Consider the following 23,723-nt stretch of genomic DNA (forward strand, 5'->3'; position numbering starts at 1 on the left):
AAAAAGAAGAGACGTGACTTGAACCAGGAGTTGGTTCCTTCATGCCACCAGCCTGAGCCAAGACCTCGGCAACTGGTGTGTGGATTTGATTCAGTTGACCAGTTTTAACTCCCCCCTTCTTTTTATAAGCAAGTCTTTGGATTTTAACAAAAGACAGGACGATGCAGCACTTTAAAGACTAACAAGATGGTTTATTAGATGATGAGCTTTCGTGGGCCAGACCCACATCCTCAGATCAATTTGTGGAAGAAAATTGGCACAACCATATATACCAAAGGATACAATCAAAAAAAGTGAACACATAAAATCGACAAATCAGATTTTAGAACAGAGGAGGGATGGGGGGGAGGTTAAGGTCTATGAGATAATGATATTAGAGGTGATAATTGGGGAAGCTCTCTTTGTAATGGGTAAGATAATTAGCATCTTTGTTAAGGCCCATTCGTAAAGTGTCAAATTTAAGCGTGAATGACAGGTTCAGAGGCTTCTCTTTGAAGTCTTGCGTTAAAAACTCTTTGAAGCAGGATGCAGGTAGTCAGGTCATTGAGACAATGCCCAGTCTGGCTGAAATGGCAAGACATTGTTTTTTCTTTGTGAAACTGTCTGATGTCTGTTTTGTGGGCATTGATTCTTTGGCGAAGTGTCTGAGAAGTTTGTCCAATGTACATAGCAGACGGACACTGTCGGCACATGGTGGCATAAATTATATTTCTGGATGAGCTGGAATATGTGTTCTTGATCTTATAACTGACCATTTCAGTGGTGGGGCCAGCGTTCCCACACCAGTGCCCCAGGAGACCGTAATGCACCTCTGACTCCCCCTGCACCCCGGCATGCACTTTCACGTGCCCCGCGCCACAGGAATCCCCAAAGCAGAAAGGGAGCTGGTGCTGAGCAGGAAAACCTCAGCCCCCAAGCATGGGACCAAGAGACAGGATCCAGCCAATGGCCCACGGGGGCCTGGGACTGATTCATAGAATCCGAGAACACTAGAATTGGAAGGGACCTTGAGAGCCATCAAGTCCAGTCCCCTGCCCTCATGGCAGGACCAAGCACCGTCTAGACCATCCCTCACAGGTGTCTGTCCAACCTGCTCTTAAATATCTCCAGAGATGGGGATTCCACAGCCCCCCATGGCAATTTATTCCAGTGTTTAACCACCCTTGCAGTTAGGAATTTTTTTCTAATGTCCGACCTAAACCTCCCCTGCTGCAGTTTAAGCCCCTTGCTTCTTGTCCTGTCCTCAGGAGGCCAAGGAGAACAATATGTACTCCTCCTCCTTTTGACACCCTTTTAGATACCTGAAAAGCGCTGTCACATCCCCTCTCAATCTTCTCCTTTCCAAACTAAACAAGCCCAATTCTTTCAGTCTTCCTTCCTAGCTCATGTTCTCTAGAACTTTCATCATTCTTGTTGCTCTTCTCTGGACCTTCTCCAATTTCTCCACATCTTTCTTGAAATGCGGTGCCCAGAACTGGACACAATACTCCAACTGAGGCCTAACTAGCGCAGAGCAGAGCGGAAGAATGACTTCTCGTGTCTTGCTCACAACACTCCTGTTAATGCAGCCCAGAATCATGTTTGCTTTTTTTGCAACAGCATCACACTGTTGACTTATATTTAGCTTGTGGTCCACAATGACCCCTAGATCCCTTTCTGCAGGACTCCTTCCTAGACAGTCGCTTCCCATTCTGTATGTGTGAGACGGATTGTTCCTTTCTAAGAGGAGCACTTTGCTTTTGTCCTTATTAAACTTCATCCTATTTACCTCAGACCACTTCTCCAATTTGTCCAGATCATTTTAAATTTTAACTCTCTCCTCCAAAGCACTCGCAACCCCTCCCAGCTTGGTATCATCTGCAAACTTACTAAGCGTACTCTCTATGCCAATATCTAAATCGTTGATGAAGATATTGAACAGAGACGGTCCCAAAACAGACCCCTGCGGAACCCCACTTGTTATGTCCTCCCACCAGGATTGTGAACCGTTAATAACGACTCTCTGACACAGGTTTGTTTCCTGGGCACCTTGTCTGCCTTCCTGCCCGGGCACTAGCTGGCTCCCACCCTGGGAGCGCTTAGGGGGCAGAACTGTACTGTGTCCCCCATCACATAGGAGGACAGCTCCTAGCACACCTGGATGCCTGGAGGGGGGGGGGGCTCCTTTCAGCGCTAGTGGGATATTGACAGCTCCTGGAGGGAATGTGTGTCATAGGCCCTGTACTGCTGGTGGGTGTGTGGGACTGGCCCTGTTGTCGAGGAGGCAGCTGAGGCTAGATGGGCTATGTGGCAGGTCAGGGAGTCAGTGGCAGGAGCCACGCTATGCTGCTCCCAGCTAGGAGTCGCTCTTTGTAGAGCTGCCTGATCCCTGTGGGGGAGGGGATGAAGGCAGAAGTGGGATAAGAGTTGCCAGGGACTGAGAACAGGGGAATGGAAATTGGGGTCAGCTCTGGGCAAGCCCCCATGGGCCAGTCTGCCCCGCGACCTGACCCGAACACTGGCTGGCGCTGGTTTCTCCAGAAGACAACAGAATGCCTCATCTCCTCTCACCCCAACTATACGTACAGTATGATGGGGGCTAATTTGGCTACGACAAATCAGGAAAGAGATCTTGGAGTTATCGTGGACAGTTCTCTGAAAACTTCCACACAGAGTGCAGCGGCGGTCACAAAGGCAAATAGGATGCTAGGAATTATTGGGAAAGGGATAGAAAATAAGACCCAGAATATCTTACTGCCCCTGTATAAAACTATGGTACGCCCACATCTGGAATACTGTGTACAGATGTGGTCTCCTCACCTCAAAAAAGATATTTTGGCCTTGGAAAAGGTTCGGAAAAGGGCAACTAAAATGATGAGGGGTTTGGAACGGGTCCCATATGAGGAGAGGTTAAAGCGACTGGGACTTTTCAGTTTAGAAAAGAGGAGACTGAGGGGGGATATGATAGAGGTCTATAAAATCATGAGTGGCGTGGAGAGGGCTGATAAAGAAAAGTTATTTATTAGTTCCCTAAATAGAAGAACTAGAAGACACCAAATGAAATTAATGGGTAGCAGGTTTAAAACTAATAAAAGAAAGTTCTTCTTCACACAGCGTGTAGTCAACCTGTGGAACTCCTTGCCAGAGGAGGCTGTGAAGGCTAGGACTATAATAGAGTTTAAAGAGAAGCTAGATAATTTCATGGAGGTTAGGTCCATACAAGGCTATTAGCCAGGGGATAAAATGGTGTCCTTGGCCTCTGTTTGTCAGAGGCTGGAGAGGGATGGCAGGAGACAAGTCGCTTGATCATTGTCTTTGGTCCACCCTCTCTGGGGCATCTGATGCTGGCCATTGTCGGCAGACAGGATACTGGGCTAGATGGACCTTTGGTCTGATCCAGTACGGCTGTTCTTATGTTCTTATGTTCACCCTGCCTTTCCCATCACACTCCTTCCTGACCCCAGCTGCCCAGCAGTTTATGCCCTGATGCATGAGGGTGAAGAGCCAAAAAAGTGGGTTTAGACTTGCAGCAGAAATCAGTCCACCAAGACTGAGGCCCTGGAGGTTTTTCGCCTTCCTCTGTAGCATGGGGCACGGATCACTACTGGAGGATTCTCTGCATCTTGGGGTCTTTAAACCATTTGAGGACTTCAATATTGGAGATATAGGTAGGAGGATTATTCCAGGAGTGGGTGGGTGAGATTCTGTGGCCTGCATTGTGCAGGGAGTCAGACTAGATGATCGTAATGGTCCATTCCGACCTTAAAGTCTATGAGTACGTCTACACTGCAATGAGTTTACCAGCGAATTCGATTTAGGGGCTTTATTCCAGAATCCCGTTTCACTGCCGCGTGTAGACGCAGGCAGTTACTTCGGGCTAATCAATTTCTAAAATGGCGACCGGCCAGGAACTTGCAAATCAAGCGTGGGATATTTAAATCCCGGGCTTGATTTGCAATTTCGGTCGCCCTCATTAGCCTCCCTAGATCCATCTAGGGGGCTGGTGTAGATTTACCCTATGAGGGGCACGTGCAGAGGAAAAACACAGGAGCCTTCCTTCCTCTGTCTTTCAGCTCCGGGAGCAAACAGCACTGCTCAGCCTTCCTCCATGATATTTACGTGCTGCCGGGACTTTACAGCCCAGCTGTGTGAAAGCAGAACTTTGCTACCAAGTTTTTGATACCTGGAAGCACATGACCGCTCTGGGAGGACAGGGGACTTCCCAGGCCTGGGGGGATCCTACCCATCGTTTCAGCTGTGCTCTCTTTGACACGCTAGGAAAGACTTTTAAAATACTTCAGGGAACATTTACGGTGATAGGCACCAACCTGCCAGCAACAGGCATCGCAGGGCCCTGGCTGAGCCAAGCCCAGTTAACCTGCGGAACTCCTTGCCAGAGGATGTGGTGAAGACCAGGACTTTAACAGGGTTCTGAGAGCTGGATATATTCATGGAGGGTAGGTCCATTAATGGCTATTAGCCAGAATGGGTAGGAATATGTCCCTAGCTTCTGTTTGTTTTGAGACGCTCCCTGCTCTGCACCCAGCCAGCAGGGGGCGCAGAACTTTGCTGGCCACTTCTAAAGCCCAAACTGCCCAGCACCCGGGTACCCGCCCAAAGATGCCAAGTGACCAGGCGCACACTGGAAAGGGGAGGTGTAGCCGGCTTAGGACCGTGGGGAGCGGCTCTTGGATTTTGCAGGACCAATGACATTTGGTTTCTGGGGAAGCTTGTCACACGGAGCTCTCGCCAGGGGCCGGCTGCTGCCCCCCCGGGGCCGAGGAACTGGGGAGCGGAAACCAGGCCAGATGGAAGGGGCTGGGAATGGTTGGTAAACGAGGCAGCAGGGCAGCTGCTAAGAGGAGTTGATGAACGGCGGAGAGTACAAAGTATAGGAACAAATCCTGGGCAGCCAGGGTCATCCTCAACAGACTGCACCCTGTGTCTACCTGGAACGTCACGGCCCCGCGGGGAAGGCCCCCACATCTTGCTGCTCCCGAGCACCTCCACCTCTTCGGCTAAAGGAAAATCTCCACTTGTGGTTAGCAATGCAAGGCCAAGGACACATGGACAAGACCTTTGGATTCCATCCAGCAGAGGGCAGTGCCGCGCATACACACCGTAGCACAAACCTGGGCCTAAGGGCTTTGCTGCTCAGCGTGGCATGGCAGGCAGCTGGCCTCCTGGCCGTCCCTTCGCTTCGGACCGCTTGCCGAGGGCAGGCCTGCCCGGTTGGACAGCTGTCCGTCACGAGAGCGCTCGCCACATGGCGAGAAAGGGAAGTGGAGGTTTCGAGTCGGCGCTTAGTCACAACCAGAAGGGAAACGACCCACGAGAGGGGAGGAAAACAATTGGGCTGGTTTTGTTTAGAAAAGACTGAAAGGGGACAGGAGAGCAGCTTTCAAGTACCTCAAAGAGTGTTACAAGGAGGAGGGGGATGTCTTCCTGCCGAGGACAGGACAAGAAGCAAGGGGCTTAAATTGCAGCAAGGGAGGTTTAGGTCGGACATTAGGAAAAACTTCCTATTTGTCAGGGTGGTGAAACACTGGAGTCAATTGCCTGGGGGGGTTGTGGAATCTCCATCACTGGGGATATTGAAGAGCAGGTTGGACAGACACCTGTCAGGGATGGGCCAGACGGAGCTTGGTCCTGCCGTGAGGGCAGGGGACTGGATTTGACGACTCTCGAGGTCCCTTCCAGTCCTAGTGTTCTCGGATTCTATGATTAACAGGAGTGTTGTGAGCAAGACACAAGAAGTCATTCTTCCCTTCTTATGGGCCACCTTCCCTTGTCTTTTCTCTTCCTAGATCTTCCTGGCCAATCAGGTAATTGCATAGCCGGCCACGCCCTCCCATGCCCACGCCGCCGGAACAAACACAGTCACATGTGCCTGGTCACTGGGTTTCTTCCCGGAGCCATTTGATTTCCCTCGAGGCACTTGGGAGCCTCCCCGGTGAGTGGCCAGGTGGAAGGGCTGGTTCGGCTGGATCTGGATATTGTTCCTGCCCCGGGATCTCGGAAACCCAAGTCACCGAATGCCATCCCGGCAAATACACGACGTTGAGAAAACAGTCAAGCTACCAGTTCTTGCCCACTCGGCACACACGGCTCCGCCGGCGCCCCGCAGTGCTGACCCACGGCGCCCCGCAGTGCCGACCCACAGCCCCCGCACACACAGCTCCGCCGGCGCCCCGCAGCGCCAACCCACGGCCCCCGCACACACAGCTCCGCCGGCGCCCCGCAGGGCCGACCCACGGCCCCCACACACACAGCTCCGCCGGCGCCCCACAGCGCCGACCCACGGCCCCCGCACACACAGCTCCGCCGGCGCCCCGCAGCGCCGACCCACGGCCCCCGCACACACAGCTCCGCCGGCGCCCCGCAGCACCGACCCACGGCCCCCGCACACACAGCTCCGCCGGCGCCCCGCAGCGCCGACCCACGGCCCCCGCACACACAGCTCCGCCGGCGCCCCGCAGCGCCGACCCACGGCCCCCGCACACACAGCTCCGCCGGCGCCCCGCAGCGCCGACCCACGGCCCCCGCACACACAGCTCCGCCGGCGCCCCGCAGGGCCGACCCACGGCCCCCGCACACACAGCTCCGCCGGCGCCCCGCAGGGCCGACCCACGGCCCCCGCACACACAGCTCCGCCGGCGCCCCGCAGGGCCGACCCACGGCCCCCACACACACAGCTCCGCCGGCGCCCCGCAGTGCTGACCCACAGCCCCCGCACACACAGCTCGCCCGGCGCCCCGCAGTGCTGACCCACGGCTCCCGCACACACAGCTCCCCCAGCGCCCCGCAGTGCTGACCCACGGCCCCCGCACACACAGCTCCGCCGGCGCCCCGCAGTGCTGACCCACGGCCCCCGCACACACAGCTCCGCCGGCGCCCCCAGTGCTGACCCACGGCCCCCGCGATACCAGCCTGGGTCGCCCCCGCACACACAGCTCCGCCGGCGCCCCGCAGTGCTGACCCACGTCCCTCACGATACCAGCCTGGGTCGCCCCCCGCACACACAGCTCCCCCAGCGCCCCGCAGTGCTGACCCACGGGCCCCGCACACACAGCTCCCCCAGCGCCCCGCAGTGCTGTCCCACGGCCCCCGCACACACAGCTCCCCCAGCGCCCCGCAGCGCCGATCCACAGCCCCTGCACACACAGCTCCCCCAGCGCCCCGCAGTGCTGACCCACGGCCCCCGCACACACAGCTCCCCCAGCGCCCCACAGTGCCGATCCACAGCCCCCCGCGATACCAGCCATGGTCCGCACGGTTCTGCCAGTGCCCCTCAGCCCTGACCTGCAGCCCCTGCTCTCCCAGCTCTGGGCTCCCCACTCTCACTGCTTGTAACCTCCTGAAACTCTGGGCAGAAACTCCCAATACTCCCGAACTGGGGGGGGCTGCTTTGTTGGGAGGGGGTTGGAGTGAATGGGGCCAGGAATGATCCCAGCCCCCCCCCCCCCCGTGCCCAGGGATCGGAGCCCCGCTCCCCACCTCTGCGGGGTGCCTCGTGAGCAGCTGGGCGTCTCTTGTTTGAAGCAGAGATTTTGGGCCACAGCTGGGAGCCAGCCAAGGGCGGCTCTGCACTAGCTGTGCCCTGGGAGCGCCGGGGAACCGTGCTGCCGAGACGGATGGGAATTGCCCTAGACGGTAAATACCGGCAGAGGCAAAGGCGGCCACTTGCATCATGCCCCGCAATTCTGGAATCCCGGCTTCGAGTCTCGGTGCGTCGGCCCCTCAGCCTGCCCGGGCGGGGACGGGAATCCGGGCACAGACACTCACCGGGCCACGGGTCACAGCCCGGCCCCAGCAACCCATCTGTCAGCGCCAGACTGGTGCGCCGTGCGGCCAGACCGGTTCATCCACCCATGGCCATGCTAGGACCTGTCCCTGCGGGTGCCCAGCCCCGCCCCTCCCTTGGTGTGCCGCACAGCAGGTGAGAGGAACCCGCTCTGACCCTCGGCTCCCAGGGCTGCCTGTGCCTCAGGCTTCTGTTGCCGGTCACAGACTCCTGCTCTAACCACTGGGAAGGACTGCCGCGTCCTGGTCACTGATCCATAAGAACGGCCACACTGGGTCAGCCCAAAGGTCCATCTAGCCCCGTGTCCTGTCTGCCCACAGTGGCCAATGCCAGGTGCCCCAAAGAGAGTGAGCAGAACAAAGTATCATCAAGTGATCCCTCCCCTGTTGTCCATTCCCAGCCTCTGACAAACAGACACCATCCCTACCCATCCTGACTAATAAGTATTGATGGACCTGTCCTCCATGAATGTATCTAGTTCTTTTTTAACTCTGTTAAAGTCCTGGCCTTCACAGCATCCTCCAGCAAGGAGTTCCACAGGTTGCCTGTGCGCTGAGTGAACAAAAACTTCTTTTTGTTTTAAACCTGCTGCCTATTAACCTGATATTGACCTATAAGCCAGGTACCCGCAGCTGGTGAGAGGGGCTTGGACGTCGCAGGACAGGTGTCTATCACAGGGCAGGGGGCTTTTATAAGGACTCACCCTCTTAAGAGGTGTTCGAATCCTGCCAATGGGGCTCAGGCCAGCCTGGCTCAGTAGAGCAGGCGCCATTTACCGACTCCATCCTCCCTGGCTGCAGGGAAGTTGGGTGCAGTGGGAGATGGGCCGATTAACTGCCCCGGACGCATGTGGCGGAGCAGCCAGTGAGCAGGGATGGATCAGACAGGAGGCTAGGCAGGAACAAGAGCACAAAACCCAGGCCCTGTACGATGGAGCAATAGAGACTTGTGGGAAAGCAGGACACAGCAGCAGGTCCAGGGTCTCCAGGCTGGAACCCGGAGCAGGAGTGGGCTAGCACTAATCCCCAGAGTGACCATCAGCAGGCAGCAGACCCAGTGCTAATCCCCAGACCAACCAGCAGGAGGCGCCATTAACAGGCAGCAGACCCAGAGTTAATCCCTGGACCGACCAGCGGGAGGCGCCAGCAGCAGGGAGCGGACCTAGCGCTAATCCCCAGTGTGGCCAGCAGGAGGCACCACCAGCAGGGAGCGGCCGGAAAGCGGACCAAGCATGGCCCGGCGGAATGGCCCCCATCACTGGGCTGTACAAGTACCGACCGCTCTCTTTCCGGGGCAGGCCCTCTGCTGGCCACGGGAACCTGACGGCAGTGGCATCGCTACCAGCGCCACGCTCAGCGTCCCATCCAACGTGCTGGCCAATCCTGTGGCCAAGCCCACGGCCGCCTCACGCTGCAGCCTCTGTTCTTCGCCCCCAGGGTGCCGGCGTCACGCACCTCGGCACGCAGCCCCCGCAGTGATGCGATCCCTAGAGTGCGTCCACGCATGGCGGCTTGGGCGGGAGCAAGAAGGGAGATTGAGCCTATTGTCGGGGGACGGCTCCGGAAAGCCAGCAAGAGTCCAGGTACGCGGCGCAGGGGCCGCGCCGACCGTGCATCGACCTCGTCACAGCGCTCAGGGCGGGGGCGTGGAGAGCCCTGCGAATCTGCCGACTTCCACTTTGTCTCCGGAGGTATCCGCATCCGCCCACGTGGCCGGGTACCCCCCACACCTGCTGGACGGGGCGCACTGGCCCATCTTGTGACACTGATTCCACTTTCAGAGACCCACACATCTGCTCTACGGCCTTAGCAAACGGGTCTTTTTTGTGGCTGCAGATACTAAGCTGTGCGCCTTGGTTGTGGGGGGGAGTGCTGCCACTTCCCTCACCTCTCAGCCCCCCTGCCCTGAATCCTGCACCCCCTTAGCTACCTCACCCCTTGCCCTCCGATTCCTGTACCACAGGGTCATCCATGTGTGTGTGCGCGTGTGTGTGTGTGCGCGTGTGTGTGTGTGCGCACGAGAGAGGTGTGTGTGTGCGCACGAGAGAGATGTGTGTGTGTGTGTGTGAGAGAGAGAGAAGGGTGGGTGGGTGGGTGTGTGAGAGACAGAGAGAGGGTGGGTGGGTGTGTGTGTGTGTGTGTGTGTGTGAGAGAGTGAGTGAGACAGAGAGAGGGTGTGTGTGTGTGTGAGAGACAGAGAGAGGGTGGGTGTGTGTGTGTGTGTGTGTGTGTGTGTGTGTGTGTGAGAGAGAGAGAGACAGAGAGGTAGGTGTGTGTGTGTGTGCGTGTGTGAGAGAGGTGCACATGTGTGTGTGTGCGCACGAGAGAGGTGTGTGTGTGTGTGTGTGTGAGAGAGAGAGGTGCGTATGTGTGTACGCATGTGTGAGAGAGAGAGAAGGGTGGGTGGGTGTGTGAGAGAGTGAGTGAGACAGAGAGAGGGTGTGTGTGTGTGAGAGACAGAGAGGTAGGTGTGTGTGTGTGTGTGTGTGTGTGTGTGTGTGTGTGAGAGAGAGAGAGAGACAGAGAGAGGTGTGTGTGCGTGAGAGACAGAGAGAGGGTGTGTGTGTGTGAGAGAGAGAGAGAGAGACAGAGAGAGAGAGACAGAGAGAGGTGTGTGTGCGTGAGAGACAGAGAGAGGGGTGTGTGTGTGTGTGTGTGTGTGTGTGTGTGAGTGAGAGAGAGACAGAGAGGTAGGTGTGTGTGTGTGTGTGTGAGTGTGTGTGTGTGTGAGAGAGAGACAGAGAGAGGTGTGTGTGTGTGAGAGAGACAGAGAGAGGGTGTGTGTGTGTGTGTGTGTGAGTGTGAGAGAGAGACAGAGAGGTAGGTGTGTGTGTGTGTGTGTGAGTGTGTGTGTGTGTGAGAGAGAGAGACAGAGAGAGGTGTGTGTGTGTGAGAGACAGAGAGAGGGTGTGTGTGTGTGTGTGTGTGTGAGAGAGACAGAGAGAGGGGTGTGTGTGTGTGTGTGTGTGTGTGTGTGTGAGAGAGAGACAGAGAGAGGGGTGTGTGTGTGTGTGTGTGTGTGTGTGTGTGTGTGTGTGTGTGTGTGTGAGAGAGAGAGAGAGAAGAGAGAGAGAGAGTGAGAGCGAGAGCGAGATGTGTATGTGTGTGTGTGAGAGAATGTAACCGGGGCCATGGCGGCGCACATCCGAACAAGTGCCCATGTCAATGTTGGGGCTCTAACGGTACGAGAGGCCCCTAGGGTGAGGGTTCAAAGTGAAACCCCTTCCACAGCTGGGTCGAAGCCAGGCCGCGTACGCCGACCCAGCCCCAGTGCGCACATCACTCCGAGTCATCTGACGAAGTGGGTTTTACCCGCGGGAGCTCATGATTCTCGTTGTTTTGTCTCAGCGGGGCAGCCGTGTGAGTCTGTACGTTTAAAAGCAACGAGGAATCCTGTGGCACCTTAAAGGCTAACAGAGATAGCGAGAGAGAGAGAGAGGGTCGTGAGCTTTCCTGGGCAATACCCGCCTCTTCAGAAGAGCTGGGGAGGAATAAGAGAACCCCAGAATTTAGAACAGAAAAAAAAGGGGGAAAATCCCACCTGTCAATTGTAGAACCAGTGCTAAGGAGGCTAATTAAGTGGGCTGGAAGCGTCCCATACTTCGCTTTTGATGCACAAGTGAGGGGTTAAACGCAGGGGAGACTGGCTGTGTAATGCGACATCCCGTTCACGTCTTTGTTCAAGCCCTGCATTTGCAGGTGGATGTCAGTTCCACGCTTTCTCTCTATTTTGGTCAGTCTCGAAGGTGCCATGGGACCACTCGCTGTTTTTCAGGCATTAGGCTTGTTAGTTTCGTAGGGGGGAGAAATTGCAGGGCCAGTGTGGGGCAGGGAAAAGTATTCCTTTAAGCCAACCAGCAAGCCGAAATTTGCATGTGCTGCCTGATTGGCTGAGAGGTGACCAGTAGTTTGCCCAGGGTGAGTGGCAGGTTCCAGAGCTGCATCACTCTTCCTCCAACTGGCTCCCCGGTCAATTTCAGCCTCTGCTTGTGTCATCGCACCACTACAGAGGTTGCTCTAGCAGCAGCCAGGGCAGGGACGGGCAGACAGGTGACCCAGAGGCAGGCACTTCACCCTTGCAAGCTGGCTCTTTCCCTGCCAGGCCGAGCCCCGCGGGAATCGGACACCCAGGCTCTCAGATCTGCCCCGTTGCAGAACCCTCGAAACCCAGAGGGACAAAACGTGGCAAGCAAACAATTGTGGCTGCCAAAGTGAGCTGGTGCCATCTGCCAGGTACACAGGCGCAGAACCGCCGCTCCGTGTAGCTGCACACCGTCACGCACACCCCGCCAGCTGTCAGCCATGCGGCTGCTCCCCTCCCGGGTGGACAAGTGCAATACCCCGGCAGAACAGCCGCGCTCTGCCTGTGTGCCTGGAGCCAGACCCCCAAATACCTGCTCACAAGGACCTCCAGTGGCCTCCCTTCATTCACTCTGTGAGCGGAAGGCCTGGATCTCCCCTTCCGAGCCCCCGCCCGCCTCCTACAGCCGACAACAGGCCCATGAAGCACAAAGAGCTGAGACGAAAGGCAAACCCTGCACAGGGTTTCTATCCGGCCCAGGCGGGAGCTGGTCCCCAGCTGAGATCAGGAACCGCCCCGAGATGTACCATTGCCCATGGGACCTCGCGTGGGGGCATCAAGTCTGCAGCCGCAGGCACCGGCCCTTGCTAGAGATGGGAGATTCAGTTGCATGGGCCAAGGCCACATTAACTCTCCTGCAGGCCCGGGACTATTAGATTCCGTGGGGCCAAAAACGAGGGGTTCAGTGTGTGTGTGCGGGAGGGGGGTGCTGCGGGGGGAGGGCTCCGGCTGGGTATGAGGTGTCTGGGCTAGAGGAGGGGGCTCCAAGCTGGGGTTCAGGGGTTTGGAGTGCGAGATGGGGCTCAGAGGAGGTTGGTGTGGAGGTGCAGGGGCTGGGTGGGAGTTCGGGTGCAGACACGGCTCGGGGCTGGGGGGGGTCAGATGCAGGAGCAGCTGGGGGGAATTCGAATGAAGGAGCGGCTCGGGACTGGGAGGGAGTTAGGGTGCAGACACGGCTCGGGGCTGGGGGGGTCAGATGCAGGAGCAGCTGGGGGGAATTCGAATGAAGGAGCGGCTCAGGACTGGGGGGGGAGTTTGGGTGCAGGAGCGGCTCGGGGGAGAGTTCGGGTGCAGGTGCCGCTCGGGGCTGGGGTTGGAGCTTGGGGTGCAGGGCGCTTACCTGGGGCAGCTCCCAGTTGGGGGGAGGGGAACAGATGCCTCCTGTGCTCCCCTCGTTCACCTGTAAGCATTCCCCAACAGCTCCCATTGGCCACAATTCCCAGCCAATGGGAGCTATGGGGGCAGAGTTTCCAGGCAAGGGCAGTGTGAGGACAGAGCTCCTGGCATTCCCTGGGACGCAGCCCTGGGGGAATGGAGGGGGGAGAACGACAGCACATGGTGCCGCCTGCCCTCCCCCGCCAGGAAGGGCTGGCCCAGCACACGGGGACTTACTGGCTGCAGCCTAGAGCTCTGGGTTAGGGGGGTCTCTCTTCACCGGCAGCCTCAGGCCCCTTTCTTAACCCAGCCCCGGTGTGGATCAGTGTTCTCATCCCAGCTGGCAAGCGGTGGGTTCCTGGGCGTAGGAAATCCAGGAGCGAGAGAGTCTCCCGGCAGCGCCGGCTCTGAGAAGCCACCGGCCCAGAAAGCAGCATCTTGCACTGCCCTGCCGCGGGGATTCCAGTGGGGCTGCAAACCAGCTCCCACCCTTCTGGCAGAAAAGGCAGCAGCAAAAATTCCCTGGGAGGCTCCACCCGCGAAACTGGGTGCTAATTTCCACACCTCCCAGTGGACCCTGTTCCCATATCCAATTCCACAGCGGCCTCCCGTTCACGCCAGGGAATACGCACGTCTTGGAAGCCCCTTTGAGTCTTCCCGCAAAGGGACATCTCGTGCTACGTTCCCCATCGCTCCCAGTTGAATCCCAGCCCCAGGTTTTGTTGTGTTTGTACCTAAGCTAGCACCAAGGGGCCTTGTGTAACCTGCAACACCTAGCGTGGATCACTGACCCAACAAGCCCCCACCTGTAACCGCCATCAGATGGATTTGAACCTGGGACTTCAGTGTCGGCGCCTCTACAGCTTGAGCTATACAGCCAGCTGGTTCTCAGCCGAGGCTGTCGAGCTCCCTCGTTCTTCTCTCTCACTGTACGTGATCTAAGTGCCGTTGCATGGGACCATGACACACACTAGGTGTGTGGGATACCTTTCTGGGAGCAAGTGTATTCCTAGGCATTATCAACACAGACCCATCGCAACGGCCTCCTCACAACTTTTATTTTTTAAACCAACTTCCAGTCTCTTCCTATTTCTGACGGCGTTTCCTTTACACACAGACTTGAGGGGTTGTTTTTTTCTAAATTCCTTTTAAAAAAAACCTTTCCTCCTGCCCTGCAGATGTCTCTGCCTTTCTTTGCAGCCAAGAAAACACCAAGCCACTAACGGACTGTAGAAAGGAAGAGTGAAACTGACTATAAAGCACCGTAAAACGCCATGAAGCAAAATGCAAAGGCAGAGACAATTCGGTTTTCTGCGAATGTCTCCCAAGCTTACTAATCCTCTGTGCTACTTGCAAGGCTCAGAAGTGCTAAGTTTTCTGACAGTCTTCTTGAAAAATCAAATCTTTACCCCTTTCCACGATTTTTTTTAAAAGGAGGCGGAAGGAGTAGAACACTGCTCACTGACTCCATATTCTTGAGTTTCACCTACATCTTGATTGTGACTTGACCATATTCAGTAGCTGGGTGATATGGTAACAAGTTCTTATTTACTACCCCTTCCCCCCCACACACACACCTATTAATTAAACATGAATAATGATCCTGCAAGAACAGACAGACTCCACACCCACACAGCACTGCTCCCAGGTCGGAACGGGAATTAACCATTCAGAACCACATCGTTCTAGCTGGCAACAGCGCATCAAACACTGGAGAGAGAGAAAAAAAAACCCCACAAGCGCCAGGACACCCTATACGATCACAGGAGGGCTCACACTAGCCTTCAGAAAACCAAATGTGCAAAAAACAAGCGGCCTTACCTTGCGTCGGTTCCCTGAACGGAAAGAGAGAAGAGGCAGCCCACGATTTATTGGAAGCCCATGGAGGTCTAGCTTTGAATTGAGTGTCAGAGAGGGGAATTTGAAACTTGGGCTGGGGTTTTTGTTCTCACTTCGGCCTGTGAAATAAAAATAAGAGAGACACTTCCTCAAATCATCAGAAATAGAAAGGGGTTTCCGGCGACAAAGCGCAAAAACTCCATAACTTTGGGAGAAGGAGTGTAAACAACCGGACGAAGCCTGAAACAGCCCCCGTGTTCGTATCACAAGCGAGCCCCGGAGACCGTGAGCAGGAACCTGCAGCGTCAGGTGCCGTGTGGGCAGAGACAGCCTTAGCCGTGGAAATCTTGCCCTACCGGAAGCTCGGTTCAAAGGAAAGGCAACCAAACCCCAGACAGGCAGGTGTGGGACCTAGCATTAAGCCTCTTGTTTCACCTGTGACTCAACTCTGTAGAAATACCGAGGTAGAGAGAGGGAACCAGGATGAGTTGTTTTGCAGATGACTTCCGATCGTTGTAATAAAAATGTGTGTCCGTTTCAGAACCCGGGGGCACCTAGAGGGTGATGCCTAGGAGCAAGGAAACCTTGTTAATTTCCTACCCTGCTCTCCTAGGCTGTGTCACCCACGGGAGAACCATGCAGTAGAGCAGGCGTCTCCAACCCTTTTCTGCTTGAGATCACTTTTTGAATTTACGTGCACTCCAAGATCTCCCTGAAACTCAAATACTCTGGTCCCGTCACCTTGGTGCCTCTTCTCCGAGACGCACCCCCTGCTCACTCCATCCTCCCTCCCAATAGGCTAGGGCAAGGGGTCTGGGTGCAGGCTCTGGCCTTGGATTAAGGGATCTGGAGTGTGAGAGGGACTCGGAGCTGCAGGCAGCTGGGGTGCTGCAGGGGGTTCTCGGTGCAGGCTCTGGGCGTTTGGATGCAGGGTGCTCGGGGCTAGGGATGCAGGACTAGGGGTAGGGGTGGGCGCTGGCTGAGCACTGCTTATCACAGGTGGCTCCTGGGTGGTTCTAAGGCAGGCTCACTCCTGCCCTGGCCCTGCGCCGTTCCCAAAAGCAGCCAGCAAACTCCATCCTGTTGTGCCCCCTCTCTGCTCTGTGGAGATAGGATACAGGGTGGGAGGGGGGTACCTTGACATCAGCACCCTCCTGCCCCTCCCCTGCTCTGCACAGCAAGCAGAAGGCTCCTAGGGGAACAGCTCCAAGGCAAAGGACAGGAGAGGTGTAGCAGGTGGGAGTGGGGGGAGGCAGCTGAAATGCCAGCACTTGATAGCCCCTTGGCCAAACCAGTCAGGGGCTCCTAGATCGACCGGTAGATCCCGATCGACTGGCTGGTGACCCCTGCAGCCGAACCTTGTCGGACTGGGCCGCAAAGTTCTGCAGGACTCTAGGCACCACCCGGCGAGATGACAATATGGCCACGCCGCTCAGACATTGGGGGGGGGGGGGGTGTATTTAGACAATGCGACCCACATTTCAGCAACTCCAGGAATGTCCTTCTTCGGGCATCTGCACACGTCTTCTCCTAGTCTTCTGGCAGGGCTCTTGCCAGAAGCACCCGCATTCGAACACCTACCCCCCCCCCCACGGGCCCGTTCCTCGGCTATTCTGCACAGGCCTGGCCCGCCCCCTTCCCGGCTGCTGTTCGGGCGTGGGTTTTGAAAGGCCCGGGTAAGTACGCTGGGAAATGGCAGACTCAGCATTCTGACCCGGCTTCCGCAGCTCCGCCCTGCCTGGCTCAGGGCGTCAGGAGGGAAACTCCCCTTGCGCCTCTCAGCAGCCGTATTCAGACGGGGAGTTTATTACGACCAGGCGACCTGGGCTCAGGGAGGGAGAGTTAATTCTTCCCTTGGTCACTGGTCCAGGAGCACCCTCTTGGCTAGTGTTTTGCCTCTGGCAAGAGCCAGAAATTACTGCTTGGGAGAAAGGTAACCCCCCCGCCCCCATCACAGTCTGTGCAGCAGTCGGATATGGCACACAGAGGCGGAGAGGCCGGGGGAATAAACCAGTTAGCTTTTGCCTCAGTTGTCAGCAGTTGTGCGGCCTCCTAGCACTCTGCTATTCGCCCTCCATCTCTCTCTCCCGCTAACATGGGCCTGCTCTGTGCCCTTCTCCCCAACAGGTGCAGCTCGGAGGAGCAGCCTGCTCCGTCTCTGCTGCACTTCAACGGCAGCAGGAAACTTTTGTTCTTTAGTCCCCATCTGTCATGGGGGGGGGGGGATCCTGTAGTTTGTGCACAAGGCGTTTGTGCGTCCACACAACCCTGCAGAGAGAATGCGTGTGCATACACACAACTCTGCAGAGTAGGCATGGACGCAGCCCAGCACAGAGAAGGGTGCATGTACACACAACCCTGCAGAGAGAATGCATGTGCATACACACAACTCTGCAGAGTAGGCATGTAGGCAGCCCCACAGAGTGCATGTGCATACACGCAACCCTGCAGAGAGAGAACGTGTGCTACACGCAACCCTGCAGAGAGAGAACGTGTGCGTACACACAACCCTGCAGAGAGAGAATGCGTGTGCATACACACAACTCTGCAGAGTAGGCATGGACGCAGCCCAGCACAGAGAAGGGTGCATGTACACACAACCCTGCAGAGAGAATGCATGTGCATACACACAACTCTGCAGAGTAGGCATGTAGGCAGCCCCACAGAGTGCATGTGCATACACGCAACCCTGCAGAGAGAGAACGTGTGCGTACCCACAACCCTGCAGAGAGAGAATGCGTGTGCATACACACAACTCTGCAGAGTAGGCATGGACGCAGCCCAGCACAGAGAAGGGTGCATGTACACACAACCCTGCAGAGAGAATGCATGTGCATACACACAACTCTGCAGAGTAGGCATGGACGCAGCCCAGCACAGAGAAGGGTGCATGTACACACAACCCTGCAGAGAGAATGCATGTGCATACACACAACTCTGCAGAGTAGGCATGTAGGCAGCCCCACAGAGTGCATGTGCATACACGCAACCCTGCAGAGAGAGAACGTGTGCGTACACACAACCCTGCAGAGCAGGCATGGACGCGGCCCTGCCCAGAGAGGGGTGTGTGTACACACAGCCCTGCAGAGAATGCATGTGCATACACACAGCCCTGCAGAGAGAATGCATGTGCGTACACACAGCCCTGCAGAGAGAGAGAACATGTGTGTACACACAACTCTGCAGAGCAGGCATGGACGCGGCCCTGCCCAGAGAGAGGTGTGTGTACACACCGCCCTGCAGAGAGAATGCATGTGTGTACACACCGCCCTGCAGAGAGAATGCATGTGTGTACACACCGCCCTGCAGAGAGAATGCATGTGTGTACACACCGCCCTGCAGAGAGAATGCATGTGTGTACACACCGCCCTGCAGAGAGAATGCATGTGCGTACACACAACTGGGCACAGCGGCAGGTACGCGGCCCTGCAGGGAGACCGTGCATGTGCGCGCCTGGCAGCGGAGCGTGCTGGCGAGGAAGCAGTCGGCCTGAGGACGAGCCCATCGGCAAAGCTTGTGTTTCCAGCGGCACCCAGCGATCAACCCGCCTGTGCCGCCCGCGCCTCGCTTGGGAAAACAACACTGGCCCAGCCAAGAGCCTGCGCTAATGACACCGGGGGCGGGGGCCGGGCACCAGCGCCCCCCAGCCCGGGCCCCGCCTGCTTTCAGCTGCTGGCTCCCCGGGGGGCGGTCCAGCTCCTGGGAACTTGTCACGACGGTAAGGAGGCGGCCTTCCCCGGGCACCTGTGCCTGCCCCCCACCTGTCGGTGCTGCCCCAGCAGGAGAGGGGCCGGAGCGGGGCTGGGGTGCAGGGGCCGGCGCAGGGCAGGGGCGCAGGGGCCGAAGCGGAGCAGGGGTCGGAGCGGGGCAGGGGCGCAGAGCAGGGGCGCAAGGGCCGGAGCGGCGCAGGGACGTAGGGGCGCAGAGCAGGGGCGCAGGGAGCGGAGCAGGGGCGCAGAGCAGGGGCGCAGGGAGCGGAGCAGGGTCCGGCGCAGGGCAGGGGCGCAGGGGTCGGGGCAGGGGCGCAGAGCAGGGGCGCAGGGGTCGGAGCGGAGCAGGGGCGCAGGGCAGGGGCTCAGGGGTCGGAGCGGGACAGGGGCGCAGAGCAGGGGCGCAGGGGTCGGAGCGGAGCAGGGGCGCAGGGCAGGGGCGCAGGGGTCGGAGCGGAGCAGGGGCGCAGGGGTCGGAGCGGAGCAGGGGCGCAGGGCAGGGGCGCGGAGCAGGGGCGCAGGGAGCGGAGCAGGGGCGCAGGGCAGGGGCGCAGGGGTCGGAGCGGAGCAGGGGCGCAGGGCAGGGGCCGGAGCGGAGTAGGGGCGCAGGGCAGGGGCGCAGAGCAGGGGCGCAGGGGTCGGGGCAGGGGCGCAGGGCAGGGGCGCAGGGGTCGGAGCGGGACAGGGGCGCAGGGCAGGGGCCGGCGCAGCGCTGGGGCGCTCGGGGGAAGGAGTCCCGGCGGGTTAGGGGCCGGGGCCCGGACTCACCCTGCGCTGCGCTGCTCCCCTCGCTGCCCGGGGCCGCTGTCAGCCGGGCCGACTCCTGGCTCCGGCAGCCGCCGCCGCCCAGCACTTCCGCGTGCGCAGCCCCGCACCGCCCCCGCGGCTCAGCCGGCACCTCCCTGCCGGCCCGCACCTGTGCCAGCCCCTGCGCCCCTCGCCTGCCCAGCCCCAGCCCCGCACCTGTGCCAGCCCCTGCGCCCCTCGCCTGCCCAGGCCCAGCCCCGCACCTGTGCCAGCCCCTGCGCCCCTCGCCTGCCCAGGCCCAGCCCCGCACCTGTGCCAGCCCCTGCGCCCCTCGCCTGCCCAGGCCCAGCCCCGCACCTGTGCCAGCCCCTGCGCCCCTCGCCTGCCCAGGCCCAGCCCCGCACCTGTGCCAGCCCCTGCGCCCCTCGCCTGCCCAGGCCCAGCCCCTGCGCCCCTCGCCTGCCCAGGCCCAGCCCCGCACCTGTGCCAGTCTCTCCCAGGGTATCCTGCCCTGGGCCGCCTGTTGATTTAGCCAGAGAGCTGCTAACCCCGCACCGCCCAGTGCGGTTGAATTGGATTGACTGTCACTGAGACCTGAGTTTCAGCTGGGTGGGGCAGTCACAGCCCACCCCCACCCCCTGGGCAGCCCATCCACTCCTGCCCTCCAGTCTCTTGTGTAACCTCGTTGTATGCCTGGGTATTGTCTCGCCAGCTCTCCCAGCCAGCTACCTGGGGACCAAGAGAGCTGCGCCTTTTCAATTGGGTTGAGAACCGCTGTGCTGCAGCATAGCACAGGGGGTGCTGGGGGGATGCTTTGCTTTGGAGAAATTCAGCTGAGATCCCTTCTCCTGGCTGGTGAAATGAACCCGTCAATCTCTTCTTAATCATAGAATCATAGAATCCGAGGACGATACCCCTCTGCTGGCCGTTCAGTACACGCTACGGATCTGGGGTAGCGATGGGAAGGGTTAACCGGTGGGGCTGGAGCAGCTCTCTGCCTGCAGCAGTCAAGGGGGCTGCCCAGCCACCGCAGATGGGTTGCTCCAGCGTCCCAGCCGGAGCAGCCTTTGTCCGCATTGAGCCCATGGCAGGAGGTAAGGGGGGGCATTCCAGCCCAGCAGCAGGGAGAGTGGGGGGCCGCTCCAGCCAGTTTGGAGAGGGCCCGTTTGCCCCCTTTAATCGGTTAACTGATTAAACAATATGCCAATTAAGTGGGATTTTACTTCCCCACTCTAGGGCTCAGTAGAGAATGGAATTAAACCAATGTATTTATTCCATCATGTCTTCTTTCCACACTTTTTGTCCCTTGGAACGTACTCCTTTTAAAGCACAAACTGGAGCTCAAGTTTAACCAACAAAACAAAATTCTGATGTGCACAGTTTAAAATAGTCTAGCCTCTCGCCAAAAAGTCTGGGGTAAGAAATAGTTTTCTTAGCTGAAGCATTTTTTTAAACTGCTCACCAAGCGTATGTCTACACTTGCACCCTAGTTCGAACCAGGGATGCAAATGTAGGCATTCGAAATAGTCGATGAAGCGGGGATTTAAATATCCCGCGTTTCATTAGCATGATTTTGCCGGCGCATTACTCCGATCAACAGCTGTTTCGAAAGTGAAAGTGCGCGCCGGGACGCGTTAGTTCGAACCAAACTCCTTGGTTCGAACTCCTCATTTTTTGAGGAGTAACATTAGTTCAAACCAAGGGGTTTGGTTCGAACTAATGCGTCCCGGCGCGCACTTTCACTTTCGAAACAGCTGTTGATCGGAGTAACGCGCCGGCGAGATCAATGCTAATGAAACGCGGGATATTTAAATCCCCGCCTCATCGTCTATTTCGAATGCCTACATTTGCATCCCTGGTTCGAACTAGGGTGCAAGTATAGATATATCTTAAGCGCCTCCAGTCACCAGCTTCGAGGAAAGCCAGTTTCAAATTCCAGAGCAGGGAGAAGTGATTTCAAGATGGTGTTCCCCCATTCTTCCTGCTGGCATTGTAGTAGCAGCTATAGTTAGGTTGTCTGGACAGTGTTTCCACACCAAGCCGCTGTTGTCAGTCACTTGTAAATATCTGACGGCAAAAGGTTCCAGAGAAATGTGAAATATTCATTTACTTGATTTTATCTGCTTCACCTGCATTGGCAAGGCCGACCAGGAATGCTATTTGATAAAAGGCTGGGATTTAGCCTGGGGATCTCTGACAGTACCTGAGCTGTTCCAACAGGACTGTGTCAATGAATGTAGTCATCAGACCCATTCCAGATGTGAGCTAGACACACAAAGAAAAGGCCTCGTGCACAAGCTGCGTGTTTCTCGTTCCCCCATAGAGATGTTAGAAATATTAGACTGACACAGTCACAGAGTTTCAGCACAGCTTTTTCAAAGGTTGGATTTAACATAGCTATTGGCTGGGTGACATGGCTGAGTTCTGTTCCTCGCTCTGCCCTTGACGTGCTGTGTCACTTCTCCTTAACATTTCCTCAATTGTCAAATGGGGGTGATGCAATGCATTCTGAGAATCACAGATTTTAACACCAGACAAGACCGCTAATCTGACATGGCTGCAGAATTTCATGCTGTGATTCCTGTATCTGGACCAATAACTTGTGGTTGAACTAGACAGAACATTTTAATCTTGATTTAATGACTCTGAAGTGTCTAGTATTTGTTTATTATTGTGATTATTTAATAAAGCAGTGACATGTTTATTGAGTTTGTTGGCACGAAGAGGCATGTAAGCAGTGGAAAATTAGTGGGGTGGCGGATCAGACTTATGACAAGTGATGTTAATATTCAAAAAGCTTTACAAACTGTTAAAACACAAATTGTCAACATCATGTCAAAACCTATCAACTAAACATCTCTAAGTCACACCGGTTTACTGTTCCTATGCTAGTCCATTAGTAACGAGCCGCATTCCAAATTCTAAATCATTGGATCTTGACCATAGCAAGTTCTCAAGCGCATTTTTCATCCATTGGCTAGCTGTATATTTCTTTTATTAGCGATGGAAATTTTGTTGTCAGTTTGGGTGTGCACAGGGAAACAGGTTTAGCAATATCAAACAATGAAAATGAAATGCTTCTACACCTAGGAGTAATGAATTAAAAGTTACAAGGTCTGGAGCAGGGGTGGGGAACCTTTTTTGGGTCAGTGCCACTGTCCCACAGATATAGCGGGGGCTGCACGCAACTGAGGAACCAAAAAAAAAAAACCCAACCACCCACTCTCCCAATACTGGAGGGAGCCCTGAGCCTCGGGCCAGATCCAGGCAAGCCGGGAGCTGCATCTGGCCCCCAGGTCTTAGGTTCCCCACCCCTGGCCTACAGGTCTGGAGACCTCTGATATAGCCATTAGTCTAGGGGTACATATATACCATGCATACATGTAGCCAACCTGGTTGGGGGTCTGTGACGGGACTAAAAATAGTTCACTTCATGAAGAGTGTTGCCTATGGCATATCCCTTTTCTGATTTTGGTCCTGATTGGCAGTCCAACTTCTAGTTGGCCCCCTATTCTAGTTTATCTGGTTATTGACACCTGGGCTATGTCTACACTGGCATGATTTTCCGGAAATGCTTTTAATGGAAAAGTTTTCCGTTAAAAGCATTTTCAGAAAAGCGCATCTAGATTGGCAGGACACTTTTCCGGAAAAGCACTTTTTCCAGAAAAGCGTCCGTGGCCAATCTAGACGCGCTTTTCCGCAAAAAAGCCCCGATCGTCATTTTGGCGATCGGGGCTTTTTTGCGGCAAACACTACTGTGCTGTCTACACTGGCCCTTTTCCGGAACAGTTTTCCGGAAAAAGACTTTTGCCCGAACGGGAGCAGCATAGTTTTTCCGGAAAAGCACTGATGATTTTACATTAGATCGTCAGTGCTTTTCCGGAAATTCAAGTGGCCAGTGTAGACAGCTGGCAAGTTTTTCGGAAAAGTGGCTGATTTTCCGGAATAACTTGCCAGTGTAGACACAGCCCTGGGGTATGTAGATTCTGGACTTGGAGTCTAAGCTGACATCAGTTAATGGTAACATCCCCACTGACTTCTGTGGGGCACGGACTTAACACGCAGTTCAAGCATGACAATTTCTTGAGGACAGCTCCCCTGGTGCTGGGCCTGCCCCACATCACAGAGGAGGCACCATAGTTCCAGGCCTCATGTCAATCTAGCATGGGGGGGGATGGGCTCTGCAAAGGTCAGTGCTGTTGCACATGCTGGGGGAAGTGTGCACACCCCCATCCACTTCCCGGCCAGAGAGGATAACAACCTGCTATTGCTAGTAGCTGCTTCCGCAGCCCAGTGAGCTAGGCTGTGCTGAGGGAGCCAGGCTGCAGTGGCCCCCAAGTCCTCAGGCTGGGCCCCCTCCCTGCTAGCCCTGCACCCCCTCCCCCGTTCTGGCCCCTTCCTCCTAGCCC

At 56.6% G+C, this 23,723-nt stretch overlaps 2 protein-coding genes across 6 annotated transcripts in view; one reads left to right on the forward strand and one right to left on the reverse strand.

Annotated features, from left to right (window-relative positions):
* IRF5 (interferon regulatory factor 5) overlaps positions 1 to 19,485 on the reverse strand; it is a 39,638-nt gene extending 20,153 nt beyond the window's left edge. For 2 of the 4 annotated variants that reach the window (XM_075924817.1, XM_075924810.1), the window contains exons 1-3: positions 19,336 to 19,483; positions 15,293 to 15,425; positions 14,840 to 14,976 (exon numbers count right to left, since the gene is read on the reverse strand). The gene's annotated coding sequence lies outside the window, so the exon portion shown is untranslated. Of the gene's footprint in view, positions 1 to 14,839; positions 14,977 to 15,292; positions 15,426 to 19,335 lie in introns of all 4 variants that reach the window. The other 2 variants (XM_075924821.1, XM_075924804.1) reach the window with 2 other exon arrangements.
* LOC102453769 (uncharacterized) overlaps positions 18,246 to 23,723 on the forward strand; it is a 32,669-nt gene continuing 27,191 nt past the window's right edge. The window contains exon 1 of one of the 2 annotated variants that reach the window (XM_075924847.1): positions 18,246 to 18,575. In XM_075924847.1, the coding sequence (XP_075780962.1) occupies positions 18,465 to 18,575 (111 nt within the window). In that variant the 5' untranslated portion in view covers positions 18,246 to 18,464. The remainder of the gene's footprint in view (positions 18,576 to 23,723) is intronic. The other variant, XM_075924835.1, reaches the window with a different exon arrangement.

This window comes from Pelodiscus sinensis, chromosome 1 (assembly GCF_049634645.1).
Source record: "Pelodiscus sinensis isolate JC-2024 chromosome 1, ASM4963464v1, whole genome shotgun sequence".
Lineage (NCBI taxonomy): Eukaryota > Metazoa > Chordata > Testudines > Trionychidae > Pelodiscus > Pelodiscus sinensis.